This window comes from Pistacia vera, unplaced genomic scaffold, assembly GCF_008641045.1.
Source record: "Pistacia vera cultivar Batoury unplaced genomic scaffold, PisVer_v2 Contig40, whole genome shotgun sequence".
Taxonomy (NCBI): domain Eukaryota; kingdom Viridiplantae; phylum Streptophyta; class Magnoliopsida; order Sapindales; family Anacardiaceae; genus Pistacia; species Pistacia vera.
Window position 1 is genome coordinate 679,667 of NW_022196224.1, and position 19,883 is coordinate 699,549.

General features: G+C 36.2%; 1 protein-coding gene and 1 pseudogene across 1 annotated transcript; both read left to right on the top strand.

Moving 5' to 3' along the window:
• The first annotated feature begins 8,214 nt into the window (after positions 1-8,214).
• LOC116141591 lies at positions 8,215-10,909 on the top strand (annotated as a pseudogene).
• A 7,085-nt stretch (positions 10,910-17,994) lies between these two features.
• Positions 17,995-19,029, top strand: LOC116141725 (PR5-like receptor kinase). Its single transcript, XM_031427211.1, has one exon. The coding sequence runs from the start codon at positions 18,016-18,018 to the stop codon at positions 18,949-18,951; it is 936 nt and encodes a 311-aa protein (XP_031283071.1). The 5' UTR covers positions 17,995-18,015; the 3' UTR covers positions 18,952-19,029.
• Positions 19,030-19,883: the final 854 nt, after the last annotated feature.

Sequence of the window (19,883 nt, forward strand, 5' to 3'; positions counted from 1 at the left end):
ACGGGAAATCACCATTGAAGCTAGCCCCAGCGCTAGGTAAAATAACTCTTTGATCAGCTCTTATAACCATGAAAAATTCTGATTTAGACTAGTGTTTAGTCAGTCCATTGATGTCTCTGGATCGTTTGAAATTTCTTTGCTGCATGTTCTTGACTGTATTTTATGGTTTACCTTTGAAGAAGTGTCAAGGGTGCTGATCAAGAAGTTTTAGCTCTTCTTTTGTGTAATTAGGTGTTGGAATCGGAGCAGCAACCATCCTTATTGCGATTCTGTTTGTTATTCAGCATCGCACGGAACAAAAATTTATTTATTCGCGCTTCAACTCAAGATTCATTTCTACCGATCCCTCCTCAAATTCAAGGTGGAAGATTGCAGCGTCTGCTTTGGGGTCCCAGTCTCTCCTACAAAGAACTTGCAGAAGCCACTTCATTTTAATCTTGAGAATGAACTTGGGGACGGTGGATTTGGAAGAGTATACTATGGTAAGAAGCTGAACATGTATGTTTCTGTTGAATGTTTTTAGAATATATATATAATTACTAGAGAAAAAAGATTAGAAGAAGAAATAATGGTTGCTAAATAGCCTATTTGATACTTGCAACAGCAAAACTTCAAAGGATGTGAAGTTGCAGTAAAGCGCTTTCATGGCACAACTACAGAAATTTGAACAGTTTATGAATGAAATTAGATCCTCACACGTTTGCGCCACAAAAATCTTTGTCACTTTATGGCTGCTCTTCGCGTCAGTCAGCAAGGTTTACTCCTGGTGTATGAATTCATTCCTAATGGAACTGTTGCTGATCTCTCATGGGGATAGAGCGAAAGCCTGTTCACTTCCGTGGCCTATTCGTATGAACATTGCAATAGAAACAGCTAGTGCATGGCTTACCTCCATGCTCTGATATTATACACCGGATGTGAAAACTAACAACTTCTTCTTGACAAGCTTCAGTGTAAAAGTTGCAGACTTTGGGCTTTCCAGATTGTTCCCACAGATGTTACACATGTCTCAACCGCTCCACAAGGATCCCCTGGCTATGTTGATCCTGAGTATCATCTGTGTTACAAGCTAACGATAGAGTGATGTTTACAGCTTTGGAGTTGTCTTGATTGAGCTCCTTTCATCAATGCCTCAGTTGATATGAATAGGCACAAAGATGAGATTAATTTGGCTAATTTAGCCATAAACGGATCCACACTTGTGCATTGAAGAATTGATGACCCATGTCTTGGTATCAATCAGATGATGAAGTTAAAGGATGATGACTACAGTTGCAGAGCTGGCCTTTCTATGTTTGCAACGAACAAGGAAATGAGACCTTCCATGGAAGTGGTATTGGAGGAATTGAAGAGATTGAAAGTGAGAGTGCAAGCCAAAGAATTTAAACAATAAAATGAGTGTTGAAGAGCATCACACCAACAGCTTCATCAACAGATTGTGATGAGGCTTCCTTGCTGAAGAATATCAGGCTGTCACCTACATCTCTGTATCAGAGTGGGCTAGTACATTTACATCTAGTGTCAGTTGTTAAGTTTTTCACCTATATCCATGTATCTTAAATCTTAAGCATGATCTTAAGAGTTGTTGACAAATAATAAGATAGAAAAGATCTTTTTTCTTATTTTTTTCAGTCCAAAAGTTTTCCCATCACTAGACATTGATGATTCAGAAACTGTCCCAATGCACGAACAGTTCCGAGTATATCTGGAGAAGCATTGGCCAAAGTTTTAGTTGTAAGCATCTCTCAGATAATACGTCAGGCTTCAAGATCGCTAGAATATGACAATCTTCAGGCACCATTTGCTGCAATGAATCCTTCAAGAATTTGACCCTGCCCAGCCTCCACTTTCATCTCTTTTGAAACAATCAAACCCGTTTCAATTTGTTGGTAAAGCCCTAACTTGAAATAAACTCTATGGGCTCTCTCTCAGTTATGGTTTGGGTCACCTTCCGCATGAGGGAAACCCAAGCCCACACATTGTTCCCGTGACAGATCCCCCAAAGGATGTCCTCAGTCCATAAGAGAGGTGGCGAATGTCAAATTGACAAGGAGAAATTACACTGTTCATCAAATGCTATAACAGGTATGTAAATATTTCTCAGTTTCTTGATGAAGGTTAATTCTTTAGTTGCGTGGCTAAAAATTAATGCTTTTGTTTGAATTTGGTTAGCCTCAGCCCCCTCCTCACCTTAGCTTGGAGGAACTGAGAAATATAGCTTAATATGTCACAAGAAGATATATTTAGTTTACAGTTTCAATTTTTCTGTTATTTCTTGAAAGAAAATAATGTACCAACAAAATATTTCCAATTGAATAAATTTGTAGGAGCAAAACCTTGAGCAAATATGTCTGAAACAACAATCAATTCATAAGAGACACAAGCAATTTTACTGGAAAAAACCTCTTTGATATGAAGAGATAAAACCCACGAGATCGAATGATCCACTTAAATCCATTATGATAAAAAATGTGTTACAACAGCCACAAATCTCAACGGTATTCCATGCAAATTTACCTTTATAACAACTTTAACAAAATGAAATACACAAAGAGTTACGAAAAGATAAGAGTAAAATCACCAGCAGAGCAACTGAAATGCAAGTTATATACTCCAAACTCAGCCGTTAAAATCGAAAACTAACTGTCCAGATTGAGAGCCAAATGTCATCTGCATTTTGACCAAAAATCAGGTTGACCAGACTAGAATGACCTTCCGATCGTTAGGTTAAGAATGACCGATGGACTAAAATTTTTTTAGCTCAACTCTTTGATTTGATTGTATTTCAAGAGACAAAACTCCATAAAAAAGATGGCTATCACAAAACTGACCGTTGATGTGAAGATCTTTCCGTCAACAACAACACTCTGAAATTTGACCAAAATGAATAAGATTCACCGTTGGATCGTCGCCAAAATAACTTGGTATAGCTACCTCTTTTTCACTTCTGCATATTTTGTGTCAATGAACAGTACCTTTTTTCACACTATTCATCCACTAAAAAAAAAAAACTAATAAAGTTGCTATATTTTGGGCTTTAGGATTTTGGGCCATCCTCTCCACATAGGAAACCCAAGCCCAACATTTCTATGATCATGTCAGAATATGGATGATGAAGATAATGGCTTCGTTTGGTTCACAATTGGGTGTTTTTGGGAAATTTTTCTGAAAAAAGTTAAAAAAAAGTTGAATTGGGCGGGTATTACGATGTAGGATTTATAAATTAATAAAATACCCCCTTATTTGTTTATTTACATAACACCCCCATAATAAAATCTTAAAAGTTAACAAAAACACCCCCAACCCAATGTCAATACGGACAGCCGGCCACACCCCCGGAGGGTGGCCGGTTCACCGTATTGGAGCATGACCGGCTGGATCTTGCCGGTCGTGCACCGATATGCCTTTGCCGGCTAGATCTACGGCCAGATCTGGCTGTATTTTCTCGTCAACGACGACCAACAAACGGTCGTCGTTGAGGTCAACACGATGGTTTGTTGGTCGTCGTTATAAACCGTTACGGCCAAAGATCTGGCCGTCAACGGCCAGCTTTGGCCTTAGATCTGGCCTTTTCCGGCCAGATCCACCGTGGATCTGACCGAAAAAGGCTAGTCAGCGTACTACCGCCAGATTCAGCCGGTAGTGCGCCATCCTAATAGATTCTGGCCATTTTCCGGCAGTGGTGGCCGGAATCTGGTAAATATGATTATTGGGGTGTTTTTGTAATTTTTAAAAAATATTTAGGTTTATTTAATTAAATTATCAATTTAAGGGTTTAAAAAAAGTTGAATAATATTGGGAGTAGTATTCCCAAAATTCAAAATTTTTGGGTATTTACTGTTTAACTTTTTTGGGAATAAAAGTAGTATTCTGAAAATTGAAACAAACGAGCCAATAAATTTTAACTATTTTTAAGCCAATCCTTTGGAACTATTTTTGCGGATTTAAAAAAAAAAAAAAAAAAAAACTGAATCTAGTCCTAGGACTAGGCAAGGCACTTTTTAAACCAAATCAAACATATGAATGTTATAATGTATTTATGTGGTTGGACTTTCTTTTTCCTTGAACTAGCTTTTAGGATGAATGTTACTCCAATTCATTTTACGTGGTATTAGAGCTACTCTTGTTATGGATGGGTAGGTCCTGATCGATTACGCTACCCTCAAGTGGCGGTGGGTTGTGATCGATTATGCTCAAGTGAGCTTGGATACTGTAGATATTTTTCACTAATGGAACACTAACTTTGAAAAGACGAAATCTATTCCTTTCCTTTCACCTCGTAACTTTTCTTTTGTAACACAAATAAAAGTGACACTAAAAAAGATGCTTTCTGGCATTAGATTAAATCATTTTCACCTTCTTATCACTTACTCCAAAGATGTAAGTCAATTAGAAAGCAGACTTTCAGTCAGTTCATAATTTATTAGAAGTTTCGTTTAGAGCTGGACAAGGACCAGGTTTAATTGGTCCTGGTCTAGGCCCAATGGTCCGATCCCAAATTGGGACGGGTCTTGAGCCCATGAAATTTTTTAAGGCTTGGACTGATCCCTAGGATTAGTCATGGGCCCATAGACTGGTCCTATAGGATTAAAAATTTTTAATATGCCCCATAATCGTAAAATTTCATTTTAACCCGTATTTTATTGTCTATTTTGTATAAAATAGTGGGATTTTAGATATTTACCAAAGGCTTAAACAAAATTGGGTGGAAAAGGGGTTTGAGAGCGGTCCTAGGCTCAGCCTTAGAGGAGGGACTGAACCTGGGCCTGAGCCCTCCTCCATGAGCCTGTTACGATTTGGGATGACTGATGATAAGAGCTTGAAAATACACATTTACTTAGTGGTCTATGGGGATTATTTTGAGAAATTAAGCTTAATTTGGTAAAGTTGCTTAATTTTTTCATATTGTCTTTTATGGATCATGAGTGTTTGAGTGTTTTTTAGGTTATTAATGCTAAATGTTATGCTCAGAAGAAGAATCATATCGGCAAAAAATGAGTGATGATTAGAAACAAACGGAACAAGAATTGGTGTGAATTGAAGAAGTTATGGAGCTTTGAAGCAAAAGAAGACTCTGGATTACGCTCCAGTTTAAGCATGTCTTGGTATTTCAATAATATCTCGAGCTCTAGCCTTGGATTAAGATGATTCTTTGACTATTGGAAGTTGATTCAAAGGGATACATTTTATATGCTTACCACTTCTCTAGATTCCATCGTTATCATGCTAAAAAAATCATTTTTAAAGTACGAGGAATGATGCAAGATTTGAACTAAAGGAGAGAGTTATCATTGTGCGCAGCACACTTTGTCCAGAATCGACCGGCCGCAACACAGTGCCGGGGCACAATCATGACAGTTATGAATTTTTTCTTTCGTTTTTTATTAGGAAAATAGGGTTAAGAGTCCTAAACAAAATAGAATTAAAGAAAATAAAACCCTAACCCTTATGAGATATTAAGAGAAGTCTTTTAGCATTATTTTAGAGTAGTGATGGCAATGGGCTGGTACCCCTTGGGCCAAGCCCAAGCTCGACCTCATAACAAAGCTCAAGTCCGGCTCAACGGGCTTTTTGTAACCTCAGGCTCGGCCAAACCCGCCTATTTTTATAATGTGAATTTTTAAATATTAATAAATTTCATTTTTTTATATTTTTAATTCTAAAAACAATTTTTAAATGTTAATTTTTTTGAATACTCACTAAATAATAAATAACTTTCCACAAAGTGTATCCATCATCCATGTAGGGTTTGGGGAAGATGAGTATATAATGTAGAATAATCTTGTAATTAATATATAGTATAGGGTAATTTATATAATTAATGCTAAAATTGTCGGGCTGGGTCGGTCCAGCCTGAAGACATACCCAGCCCGACCCATACCCGAGGTCAGGCCTTAAAATCAGGCCCAACCCAAGCCCAAGCCCGCGAACATCGGTAAAGCCCGACCTTTTTGGGACATGCCGGGTTGGGTACCAGAAAAATATCGAGCCCATTGCCATCTCTATTTTGGAGATTCTTGGGAGAGAATAAGAGAAGAAAATCTGTAGAGAGAAAATGACAAATTTCTGAAGCTTTGATTCACAATATAGAAGTTTTTCTTGTTTCTTTCTTATAAACTCATCTTGATTATTTTAATAAAGATGATTGTTTCTTTCGTGTTTATTATGAACTAACTTTATTTTCCAAGGGCTAAGATGTAGCCCAATCTCTTGATTATGTATTGAGTTTTACTATATTGATTCATTAATATTTCTTCCTAAGTTTTATTCTTATGTCTCATGCTTTTGATTCTTAAGAACCCTAGAATTGAATGAACTAATGGACTATGTTGAGATCGAGAGATGAAACTTAGTTGGTCTACGGTAGTAAAATCATAGGTTGAGTGAGTACTAGAGATAGGTTACCATGATTTGTGAGATTTTGATAAACTCTACAGAGCGTAATAATCTCCAATTGCTTAAATCTGATTAGAGATAATTTAGGTTAATATTAGGGGTTATATTTGATAATTGGTCAAAAGAAAGTTATTAGAAATTTAAGGAGTTTGACCTATAGAAGAGCTTATAAAATTATCATAAGTGATCAATATATATGATAAGAGTTAGTGTGAAATCTATATCCTAAGAACATCTGTTTATCAATTGACGGATAAGAGTGATGTTTACAGCTTTGGAGTTGTCCTCATTGAGCTTATATCATCAATGCCTGCTGTCGATATGAATAGGCACAAAAATGAGATTAATTTGGCTTACTTAGCAGTAAATAGGATTCAGAATTCTGCAATTGAAGAGTTGATTGACCCATGTCTTGGATATCAGTCAAATGAAGAAGTTAAAAGGATGACAACTTCAGTTGCAGAGCTGGCCTTTCTATGTTTGCAACAGAACAAGGAAATGAGACCTGCCATGGATGTAGTATTGGAGGAATTGAAGAGAATTGAAAGTGGAGAGTGCAAGCCAAAGAATCTTAACAATGATAATGAGGTGTTGAAGAGCATGCAACCAGCAGCTTCATCATCAGATTGTGATGAGTCTTCCTTGCTGAAACATATCAGGCGGTCACCTACATCTGTTACTGCAAACTGGACTAGTGGTGACACTACATCTAGTGCCAGTTGTTAAGGTTTTTGCTGCCTGATCCACAACGTGGATAATTAAAATATGTTGTAGCATTTGGGTATCTATTTCAGATTTCACATAAACTGCAGATTTATTTTTAAGTTTCATGCAAACGTCCTTTACTCAAAACATGTTTATGTAAATGAGAAGACTCAGGACTTACACAACTCAGGATCTTATTCGCTAACGAGGTAGAATACGACACATTACAAGAAGAGTTGTTTCTTGTATTTCTTTCTAAGGCTCTGTAATTGTATATTTGTATTCTAGTGTTTATATTGTAGATATTTTTCAAATAATGGAAGACTAAACTTTGAAAAGTCACAATCTGTTCCGTTCCTTACCGCTGGTGACAACTAACTTTAATTTATAACATAAAATGACACTAAAAAGGATGTTTTCTGGCATTAAATAAAATCCTTTTCACCTTCTTATCACTTTCTCCAACACATGCAAGCCAGCGAAAAACTGACCTTAAGTCAGTCAATAGTTGACCAGAGGTTGGTTAAAATGGGGGCAATTTGATGCCATGTTAAACAGTTATTTTTTGAACCTTGTTCTCAGGATGTTTAACATATCGTAAAAGTTTTTGGTTGCGAATTACTTGGTAAAGACATGATTTTAGGTTTTCATATTTATTCCAAACTCAATAAACTTAGAATTCTTCCTGATGGTATCCGTTACAAGATGTTTTTCCATTCTTTTAAACTATACGTAATTAGCATGTTTCTAAAGAATTGTGATAAACAAAATAAGATAAGAGAACTTTTTCTTTTTCTCAGTATTGTTAAGAGCCACATCCATTCAGTATGAGAATAGTGGATGGTTTATTAAACTTTGGGTTTTCTCCCTTGCAATTAGCTCTACTCATTGGGCTTGTAACCATTGGTAGCACTCATAACGGGCCTTGTAGCCCGACGAGCGGCTTGGAAACACCTACCTGGGAAAATGAGTTGTTAACACAGGCAGAAAGTCCAAAAGTTTTCCCATCACTGGACATTTATGATTTAGAAACTGTCCCGACCTTTCTCTTTGTACAAGTCTTATGCCATCCAAATTCCAAGTCAACTGCGTGTTTTAGAGGGAAAATACAGTAACACAGATTATAAGATAAGAGAACTCGAGTGATATTTGCTAAATCTTCAGTTTTTAGAATGTCCGGTATCTCTTATCTTGTGTTTTTCTTTATCTCTCATCATTTACTTTTTTGTCAAGGTCAAGATGCTAAAAACTCCAACCCAATATGCCCATCTTTGTTCAGTTGTGGTGTTCTCGGCAATATAAGCTTCCCCTTCTCCAATGAAACATATCCTCATTGTGGGTTCTTGATAGTGGTAGGCTGCACAAAACAAGTTCAAAGAATTCGGCTGGGGAAAAATTTACCATGGTTTTACGTTACAAGTATCTCTCAAGATAGTTCGCTTGTGCTTCGAGATCAACCAGAATATGAAAAGCCTGCGGGAAACCATAGCTGTGTTGAATCCTTGAGAAATTTTATCGTTCCCAGCTCTGATTTTATCTCTTTTGGAGTAAACGATCAAACCTTTTACAAGTGTCCCAGCAAGCCTTACCGTGCTCCCGTAGATTACTCTTCGATTTGCAGTGACTCCAACCACTCCATTCTCTACTACAGCGGCTCAAATAATCAGAATCTATCATCAATGTTTAGTTCTAACTGTTCACTTATCCCGTTCAAAATCAATAAGACTCAAAAAGGTCTTCAATTATTTAATTTATACACCGGTTGGTTCCGGCTACGAGTGAATGTAACCGCAGAATGTCGTGAGTGTCGTCTGATGGGAGGCCAATGTCAAATTTATGAGGGGAAATTTCATTGTCTAAATGCTATAACAGATAAAATAGGTACTAGAACTTTTACGTTTTGGTTTCTTGTTTGAGGTTAATTCTTTAATAGCATGGCTCAAAATTGATGCTTTTCTTTGATTTTGATTGGCCTTTGTCCCCTCCCCACCTTTGTTTTGAGGAACTCAGACAGCTAAACTAGAATGTCATTTGTATGATGTTGTTATGAATTGTGATGAAGCAGATCAGTAATTTTCTTGTTTTGTGAACTGATGGAATTGTATTTGTAACTATTTTTTCCAGGGGACGGGAAATCACCATTGAAGCTAGCCCCAGCGCTAGGTAAAATAACTCTTTGATCAGCTCTTATAACCATGAAAAATTCTGATTTAGACTAGTGTTTAGTCAGTCCATTGATGTCTCTGGATCGTTTGAAATTTCTTTGCTGCATGTTCCTTGACTGTATTTTATGGTTTACCTTTGAAGAAGTGTCAAGGGTGCTGATCAAGAAGTTTATAGCTCTTCTTTTTGTTAATTAGGTGTTGGAATCGGAGCAGCAACCATCCTTATTGCGATTCTGTTTGTTATTCAGCATCGCACGGAACAAAAATTTATTTATTCGAGCTTCAACTCAAGATTCATTTCTACCGATCCCTCCTCAAATTCAGAGGTGGAAGATTGCAGCGTCTGCTTTGGGGTCCCAGTCTTCTCCTACAAAGAACTTGCAGAAGCCACTGATCATTTTAATCTTGAGAATGAACTTGGGGACGGTGGATTTGGAAGAGTATACTATGGTAAGAAGCTGAACAATGTATGTTTCTGTTGAATGTTTTTAGAATTATATATATAATTACTAGAGAAAAAAGATTAGAAGAAGAAATAAATGGTTGCTAAAATAGCCTATTTGATACTTGCAATCAGCAAAACTTCTAGACGGATGTGAAGTTGCAGTAAAGCGCTTTCATGAGCACAACTACAGAAAATTTGAACAGTTTATGAATGAAATTTAGATCCTCACACGTTTGCGCCACAAAAATCTTTTGTCACTTTATGGCTGCTCTTCGCTTTACAGTCAGCAAGGTTTACTCCTGGTGTATGAATTCATTCCTAATGGAACTGTTGCTGATCATCTTCATGGGGATAGAGCAAAGCCTGATTCACTTCCGTGGCCTATTCGTATGAACATTGCAATAGAAACAGCTAGTGCATTGGCTTACCTCCATGCTTCTGATATTATACACCGTGATGTGAAAACTAACAATCTTCTTCTTGACAACAGCTTCAGTGTAAAAGTTGCAGACTTTGGGCTTTCCAGATTGTTCCCCACTGATGTTACACATGTCTCAACCGCTCCACAAGGATCCCCTGGCTATGTTGATCCTGAGTATCATCTGTGTTACTAGCTAACTGATAAGAGTGATGTTTACAGCTTTGGAGTTGTCTTGATTGAGCTCCTTTCATCAATGCCTGCAGTTGATATGAATAGGCACAAAGATGAGATTAATTTGGCTAATTTAGCCATAAACAGGATCCACACTTGTGCAATTGAAGAATTGATTGACCCATGTCTTGGATATCAATCAGATGATGAAGTTAAAAGGATGATGACTACAGTTGCAGAGCTGGCCTTTCTATGTTTGCAACAGAACAAGGAAATGAGACCTTCCATGGAAGTGGTATTGGAGGAATTGAAGAGAATTGAAAGTGAGAATGCAAGCCAAAGAATTTAAACAATAAAAATGACGTGTTGAAGAGCATGCAACCAACAGCTTCATCAACAGATTGTGATTAGGCTTCCTTGCTGAAGAATATCAGGCTGTCACCTACATCTCTGTTATCAGAGTGGGCTAGTGGTGACCCTACATTTACATCTAGTGTCAGTTGTTAAGGTTTTCACCTATATCCATGTATCTTAAATCTTAAGCATGTATCTTAAAAGTTGTTGACAAATAAAATAAGATAGAAAAGATCTTTTTTCTTATTTTTTTCAGTCCAAAAGTTTTCCCGTCACTGGACATTGATGATTTAGAAACTGTCCCAAACAAGTTCCGAGAATTAATCTGGAGAAGCATTGGCCAAACTTTTATGTTGCAAGCATCTCTCTAGATAATACGATCAGGCTTCAAGATCGGCTAGAATATGACTAATCTTCGGGCGACCATCTAGCTGTAATGAATCCTTCAAGAATTTGACCCTGCCCCCAGCTCCCCTTTCATCTCCTTTGAAATCAATCCAACTCTGTTCAATTTGTTGGTAAAGCCCTAACTTAAAATAAACTCTATGGGCTCTCTCTCAATTATGGTTTGGGCGGTTTGGGCCACCTTCCACACGAGGGAAACCCAAGCCCAACAGAGTTGTCCCAGTGACAGAACCCCCCAGAAATTTCAGTATGGCTTGCAATAACTCCAGAAACTCCATTGTCTTCTACAACGGCTCAAATCATCATGATGTATCATCGAGGGATCCACCTAATTGTTCTTGGACCCTGTTCAGAATGAACCAGACTCCTAAGGGTGTCGACTTCCTTAATTTATGCACCGGTCGGTTCCTACTTCAAGTGACTGTAACCGAAGAATGTCTTCAGAGTAGTAAGAGAGGAGGCAAATGTCAAATTGACAAGGAAAAATTACACTGTTCATCAAATGCTATAACAAGTATGGCAAATAACACAATAAGGTACTACAATTTTCACATACTGATTTCTTTGATTTTGGTTAGCCTTAGCCCCCTCATCACCTGAGCTTGGAGGAACTGAGAAATATAGCTTAAAATGTCACAAGATGATGTATGTTTAGTTTGCGGTTTCAGTTTTTCTGTTATTTTTATGATCTTTGCGGTTTCAGTTTTTCTGTTATTTTTATGATCCTGTCAAGAATTTGGATGATGTAGAAAACAAAATTTTTACTATTTTGTAAGCCAACCTTAGTAACTATTTTTGCAGCTAAAACACAAAAAATGCTACACCACAACATTTTCTTATAACCTTGACATTTCAGCTCGTAATTAATCAGCTCATAGTAGGTCTTACTTAGGTTCCACTTGATAAATTGCGACTGATCAATTGCAAGCTGTCACGTCAGAGTTGTAAGAAAAAATTTATAAGAAAAGGTTATGGGTGTAGCATTACTAAAAAAAAAAACTGAATCTAGTCCTAAGAATAGGTAATGTACTTTTTTAACCAAATCAAACATCATAAATATATAATATGTTAAGTTGTATTTTTTCTTATATCTATGTCACATTGTATTTGTCTTGTATAATATATTAAATTGTATTTGCTTGTATGTATGTCACATTGTCAATCTAATAGATTGTTATATTATATTTACGTGGTTTGACTCTCTCTTTCTTTCAACTAAACTTTGAAAAGTCAAAATCTGTTCCATTTCCTTTCACCTCATGGAAGCTTTACTTTTGTAACATAAAGCGACAGTAATAACTAATAAATCATTTTTTCCAAAGATGTAAGCCAATCAGATAGCAGACTTTCAGTCAGTTGATAATTGATCAGAAGTTAGTAAATTAAATGGCGGCAATTTTTTTTTTTTCATGTGATCTTGTATCCGGCCCAGTTTAAAAAACTAATCTCTTAGAATCATAGAATTATCGGTCAAATAAAAATTTTAATGACTACTTTTATTAATAATTAAAAAAAATTTTAAATTTTAAATTTATTAAATAATACACTAAAAAATCTTTATTAAATCACTCAATCACCTAAAGTTAACAATTAATTTCAGTTATGGGTCGACCAGTCCAAATGTTTTCCCAATCACTGGACATTTATGATTTAGAAACTATCCCAAACTTTCTGATGTCTTTAGACTCTTTACAAGTCTTCGCCGGCTACTTCCAAGTCTACTGCGTATTTTAGAGAATAAACAACTGAAATTGCTGGAAAAATACAACATCACAAATGAAATAAAAACTGAAAATTAAGAAAATAATTTAATATGAAAGAAAACCCAACAGCCACCCTGGAAACCAAGCAACCCTACGGGCTAAAACAAAACCCAAAACTCCTGCGGCGCTGCAACACTCCCTAACCCAACGCTACGACAAATCCTCCACACCCACCCACCACCCAGCATACTGCAACACAACACCCCTCTTCAAATCTAACGAAAAATCGCATGCACCGAATTGCAACAACCCACTGCAACTGGCGATGTGGACATGTCTCTTCAATTTGGCAGGCTGTCCTTTTACTTAAGAGTGGAGGTGGGCAGTGGTTGGGAGGTGCATTGAACTGATTTTCTGAATAGAATGTTTGTGGATTGAAACCAAAGCGATAGTAGTTGATAATGCTGATGAAAAAGCGGAAACTAATCGGGCACTTGAGGATGAATTAGAAGTTGAATTGGCTCCCTCGTTAGTTTGATTTCAGTTTTCAGGTGTGTCGAGGAAACAAAGACACGATTGAATCTAAAGCAGCGTCACCTGCAAGTTTACTTCATTTGTTTTAGGACTTCGATATTTTTTCTTAAAATATTTAGTTTTTAATTTTCCAATTTTTGGCCGGTGCATTTAGGTTAAAGAATGTTGTATTATAGAGAATGTTATATTAAATGGAAGATATATTACCTTTAAGATTATTAGTAATGTTATATAAATGTATTTTTTAAAATTGGAATAAATTGATAAGTATGTTATATTGATATGTTTCGTTAGGAGGAATACATCGATGAATATATTAAATAAATTATTGAATTGTCTTTTTATTTTAATATTATTATTGTTTATAGTATTTTTTAACCCTCTATGTTTGAGAATTTAGCTAAAACATCCCTATAATAAAAGTTTAAAAATTAACAAAAAGACTCTAGCCACATAAGCCACAGTTGGCCACCACTACTGGTTGTCGCGGTTATAATGGTATACGACTAGTCGGATCTCATTGACAGTGCGCCGATCTAGTTAGAAACTACCAAATCTATTTTGGTCTTTTTCGACCAAATCTGGTTGGTTGATTGTACGTTGTTTCGAAGCCGACGGTTTGGCCATCAGTCTTGGGTAATTGTTTTTAAGTTCAAGAGTATTTATATCTTAAAACTTTTGTATATAAAGATAAAATACCAAATAATTTAAAATATCTAAGAAAATGGTAGTATTCAGATTACCATCTATACAACCAAACGTAATTAGTATTTGTTTTAAAGGATTATTAGAATCTTACCAAAACCTTATATTACTTGACAAATAAATATGGTAACTTACGTAATATAAGATACCACAATCAAAAAGCCTCTAAGAGTATTTCCTGCTCCGATTTCAATTTCTCAATGTGAAATCTAATTCCAAATTACTCCAAAAACAAATCTTAACATATAAACACTTAAATAGTTATTGTTGAATCTATGCGCATTGTGGACATTTCAATGTTCCTATCCAAATTTTCTGTTAAAAAACATTGTAGAGACGAGAATTTAAGGAAAGTGGAAACCATAGTGGCGGTTTTTGAGAATTTCTCAAATTTAGGGTGATAATTTAAGAAATGTTGAAATCTCGAGGAGGTGTTTGATATTAATTGGACAGAGAGCAAATACGTATATTTTATTCTGATTGGACGTATGTATATTTATTGCCTATATTGAAGACCCTTTTATAATATTCAAAAGGAACTTTATGCATATTCCTTGCTCAGTTTCTCCAAGTCTTCGCATCCAATTCCAAGTCAACTGCGTGTTCGAAAGGTTAAGACAAAGAAACAAGAACATAAATGAGACAACATAACAAAACAACTAACTCTTAAGATTTAAGTTCTTTGATAGTAATAGCGATGCATCCCATCTCTTACCTTATGTTCTTCACTGTGTTTCAATTCTTATTTTTAGTTCTGGCCTTGGCCGTACAAGAAGATGCTGGAGGCAACCCCAGATGTAAACCTTTTGATTGTGGACGTCTGGGACCCGTAGGTTTTCCCTTCTTCAATGGAACGAATTCTGACTGTGGATTCTGGAAGATGAACAAGTTCCGAGGAGCTGCGACAACGGCTCCACCCCGACAAGCAGCCCAACCTCTTCAAACCCATCACCCCAGCACTACCCAGCATACTGCAACACCCCACTTCAAATCCAACTAAAAATCGCAATCGCCGAGTTGTTGATAGTTGTAATAAAGAAGAGAAGCCAGCCACTGCAACTGGCGATGTGGGTATGTCTCTTCGATTTGGCAGGCGGTCCTTTTATTTAGAGTGGAGGTGGACGGTAGTTGGGAGGTGCATTGGACTGATTTTCTGGAAGTGGATTGAAAACAAAGCGATAGTAATTGATAATGCTAATGAAAATGCGGAAACTAACTACTTGAGAATGAATCAAAGACAGCATTGTGGACATTTCAAATTTTCTGTTGAAAAACGTTGTAAAGGGTTCAAGAAAAGTGGAAACCAAAGCAAAGAGGAGGCTTTTGAGAATTTCTCAAACGTGTGGTGGTAGTTTTAGAAATACTGAAACCTCAGTGGAGGTATTTAATAGTAAGCCTAATTACATTTAAATTCTTCCCTGAACCGCCCACAAATGTTGATTAAACTCGTGGGTCCTGAGCGTAGTCAAAAAAAGTTGCATCCAAATCCATTTTCTCTTTGCTCTCAAGCAGACCGCCCAATCAAAAAAGTATTCCGTAAAATGAGTACACGTATTATTGTATACTCGTCTAATATAATCGCACGTGACCCTGATGTAACATATATTAAGAGGTCAGAGATTGGATTTATATACATACATCTTATTCTGATTGGACGGATGTATATTTGTTGCCTATATTGAAGACCCTTTTATAATATTCAGAAGGAACTTCATAGACATTGCTTGCTTGGGGTTCTCCAAATCTCAAGGTCAACTGCGTGTTCGAAAGGTTAAGCAAAACGCGCGTACAGACAAAGAAACAAGAACATAAACGAGACAATATATCAAAACTACTAAATCTGAAGATTTGAAGTTTCTTTGATGGTAATAGCAATGCCTCCCATCTCTTACCTTATGTTCTTCACTATCTTTCAATTCTTAGTTTTAGTTCTGGCCTTGGCTGTACAAGAAGATGGAGGCAACCCCAGATGTAAACCTTTTGATTGTGGAACTCTGGGAACCCTACGTTTTCCCTTCTACAATGGAACCAATTCTGATTGTGGAATATGGAAGATAGATAAGTGCGATGAACAAGTTCCGAGGATTCAGCTATACAAAGATTGGCCATGGTTTTATGTTACAGCTATCTCTCAGACTACCACAATCACGCTTCAAGAAAACAGTACATTTACAACGAATCCTTTGAAACACTGTGCCTACAGAAACTTGAGCCTTCCAAGGTCTCCTATTATCTCTGTTGAACCATACAATCAAACCTTCTTCAGTTGTCCAAAAAATAGAACTTATGCAAATTTCAGCGCGTTCTGCGAAGGGTCGAAACACTTCCATATTGGCTTCCAAAACGGCTCAACTGATGATGAATTCCGAAGAAATAATACTGATTGTTCGATGACTCAACTCCAAGTGAACAAGACTCAAAAGGGTGTCCACTTCTTCAATTTGTACACTGGTTGGTTCCGTCTTCAACTGAATGTAACCAGAGAATGTATTGAGTGTTTTCAGAGAGGAGGCCACTGTATTGACAACCAGGGAAATTTTCAATGTTCAGAAGAACCAATTTCAGGAACAGGTACAAAAAATTACAGTAACACTTGAAATACATGCATGTTTCATAAATATTCATGAGCAAATCATTGTTGTCAAATTGACCACCAGGGACACTTTCAATGGTCAGAAGAACTAAATTCAAGAATAGGTATAAAACATTACAGTAAGGTACTGCAAATACATGCATGTTTCATAAATTTTCATGATTAAATCATTGTTGTGAAGTTAATTTTAACCATGCCCAAAAACAAATTACTTCCACATGGTGGAATTCTTTTCCTTAGTTTTGATTGGTCCCTCACCCGGGTTTGTGCTTTGGAGGAAGTCAATTAGCTACTTAGTTCGTCACAGCATTAGTTCAAATAGGCAGATTTATCTACTGTTTTATGGACATATTTTGATGATGCAGATAACTCTTCTTCTTCTTTTTAAACTAACACTTTGTAACACTTTTGTACTAAAACTATTGTTCTTGTAACTATATTGTGCAGGAGATAGAAAAATACCATTGAAGCTAGGCCTAGCCATAGGTAAAGTTATAAATATCTCTTTAATCAATGTTTTTAATATCCATAATTCTAGCTCTGTCATATGCTTCTGTTCAACCTTAGATATTTTTCAACACTGAAACCTAAACTTTGAAAAGTCAAAATCTGTTCCTTTCCTGGAATTTTTATTTTATTTTGAACATCTTCAATAATTCAACATAATATGAACATCATAAATGACAGTAAGAAAAGACGCTTTCTGGCATTAAATTAGATCATTTTCACCTTCTTATCACTTACTCCAATAAAAAAGTAGAGTTTCAGTCAATTGATAATTGACCAGAAGTTAGTGACTTAAATGGCGGCAACTTGATGTCTAAGTCAAACAGTTAATTTTTTTAACTGTGGTAAACATAAGAGTTGTAAAATAAGATAAATATTATTCTTTTTTATTATTTTTCCGGTCGCAGGCAGGCGGGTCCAAATGTTTTCCCATCACTGGAAATTTATGATTTACTGTTTTAAAAAAAGAAAACACCCATTCTGTCACTTGTATATGCATTTTAAAATTACTAGTGTTATGCTTCTTTTAGCTTAATTTAGCAGTGAAATATTATAAATTATGAGAATTAACATAAGACAATCTTGGTTTATAAATGTTTAGTGCTCATATCATACAATAAGCTGATATTTGAGCCAGATTATCTTTTTGGAGTTGCTCAAGTCTAGTTATGTTATGTGGCAATAATTATCCTTGGAAACCATTCTTATAAGACTCTTTTATTACAGGCATGCTAGCCGCCATTGGAATTGGCATATTCATAATTCTAGCCTTTTACTTCATGAAAAGATCACCAGATAACTACATGATCTTCTGGAAGAAAAAAGCTAGCAATTATCAGAACATTGAGGTGTTTTTAAGGAACAATGGGTCCCTAGTTCCTAAAAGATATTATTATTCAGAAATCAAGAAAATGACTAACTCATTTAGAGAAAAACTAGGCGAAGGAGGGTACGGAGGTGTTTACAAAGGTAAACTACTCGATGGGCGTAATGTTGCAGTGAAGGTCTTAAAAGAAGCCAAAGGTAATGATGAAGAATTTATCAATGAAGTGGCTAGTACGACTGGGACTTCTCATGTCAACATAGTTGCTCTTTTAGGCTTCTGTTTTGAGGGTCATAAAAGAGCTCTTGTTTATGAGTTTATGCCTAATGGTTCTCTTGACAAGTTCATATATGAAAATAGTATGGAAACAAATCAAAAGCTGACATGGGAAACCTTGTACCAAATTACAGTGGGCATAGCTCGAGGGTTAGAGTACTTACATCGTGGTTGTAGCACAAGAATTTTGCACTTTGACATAAAACCCCATAATATTCTCCTAGATGAAGAATTTTGTCCAAAGATCTCTGATTTTGGTCTTGCTAAAATTTGCTTGAAGAAAGAGAGTATCATATCATTAATAGGTGCACGAGGAACTATTGGTTATATTGCTCCAGAAGTAGTTAGTAGAAACTTTGGAGAAGTCTCTCACAAGTCGGATGTTTATAGCTATGGAATGATGGTTTTAGAAATGGTTGGAGGAAGAAAAAATGTTGACATTGGTGTTAATCATACCAGTGAAATATATTTTCCACACTGGATTTACTGTCGTCTTGAACTAGATGAAGAACTTAGACTGAAAGACGTTGAAAGTGAAGAGGATGAAGAGTGTGCTAGGAAGATGATCATGGTGAGCTTGTGGTGTATACAGACTAATCCTTCAGACAGGCCAACAATCAGCAGAGTAGTAGATATGTTGGAAGGGAGCATAAGTTCTTTGCAATTCCCACCCAAGCCTTTCCTATCTTCTCCGAGATCAGCCCCAAAGAGATTCTTCATCTATACTACTAAGCTAAATAGGTCATGATGTGTTAACTGTTAAGAAATCCCACAGTAATATGTTTATGTTTGTACTCTTCAATGAAATTCTATGGATACAGTTATATTTAAGCGTAAATTAAATTTCTACTCTGAGCAAGGTCTAACCTATTGAAAGCCGAAGAGTAATTGCCTTAGGGAATTTAACAAATACTCTCAACAATCTGTCAATTTAGGGAAGTTCGCATGTTAACTTTACTTTAGTTCTTTGATAATTATTAAAACACATAGGCACTGCAGGGTAACCTAAGCACATAATCAGTAATAAGAGTTATCTGATTTTAATTAGATGAAATAAAAAAGAATAACAACTTAAATTGCTGAGCTGGCCTTTCTATGTTTGTAACAGAACAAGGAAATGAGACCTTCCATGGAACTTGGTATTGCAGGAACTGAAGAGAGTTGAAACTGGAGAGTGCAAGCCAAAGAATCTAAACAATACAAGAGCATGCAACCAACAGCTTCATCAACAGATTGTGATGAGTCTTCCTTGCTGAAGAATATCAGGCTGTCACCTGCATCTATTACAGCAAGATGGGCTAGTGGCGACACTACATCTAGTGTGAGTTGTTAAGGTTGCTGGATAATGAAAATATGTTTCAATTAATTTTTGGGTATCTATTTTACTTTTCACGTAAGTGTTTTATATTCACCAAATTTACTTTTAGGTTTCTTAGAAGAGAAGTCTCAAAGTTTGTAAGCTAGTTTACGCTCTCAATGTAACTTTAAGGCTCTGAACTTGAATTCTAGTGTTCACACTAAACTTTGAGAAGTTAAAAGTCTGTTCCTTTCCTTCCAGCTGGGGAAAACTTTTCTTTTATAACATAAAGTGACACTTAAAAAAATGCTTTTGGCGTTAAATGAAATCCTTTTCACCTTCTTATCACTTGCTCTAATCATACAAGCCAATGAACTACCGAC

Coding starts and splice junctions, on each gene's coding strand:
- LOC116141725 (XM_031427211.1), top strand. CDS start 18,016: ATGACTAACTCATTTAGAGAAAAACTAGGCGAAGGAGGGTACGGAGGT.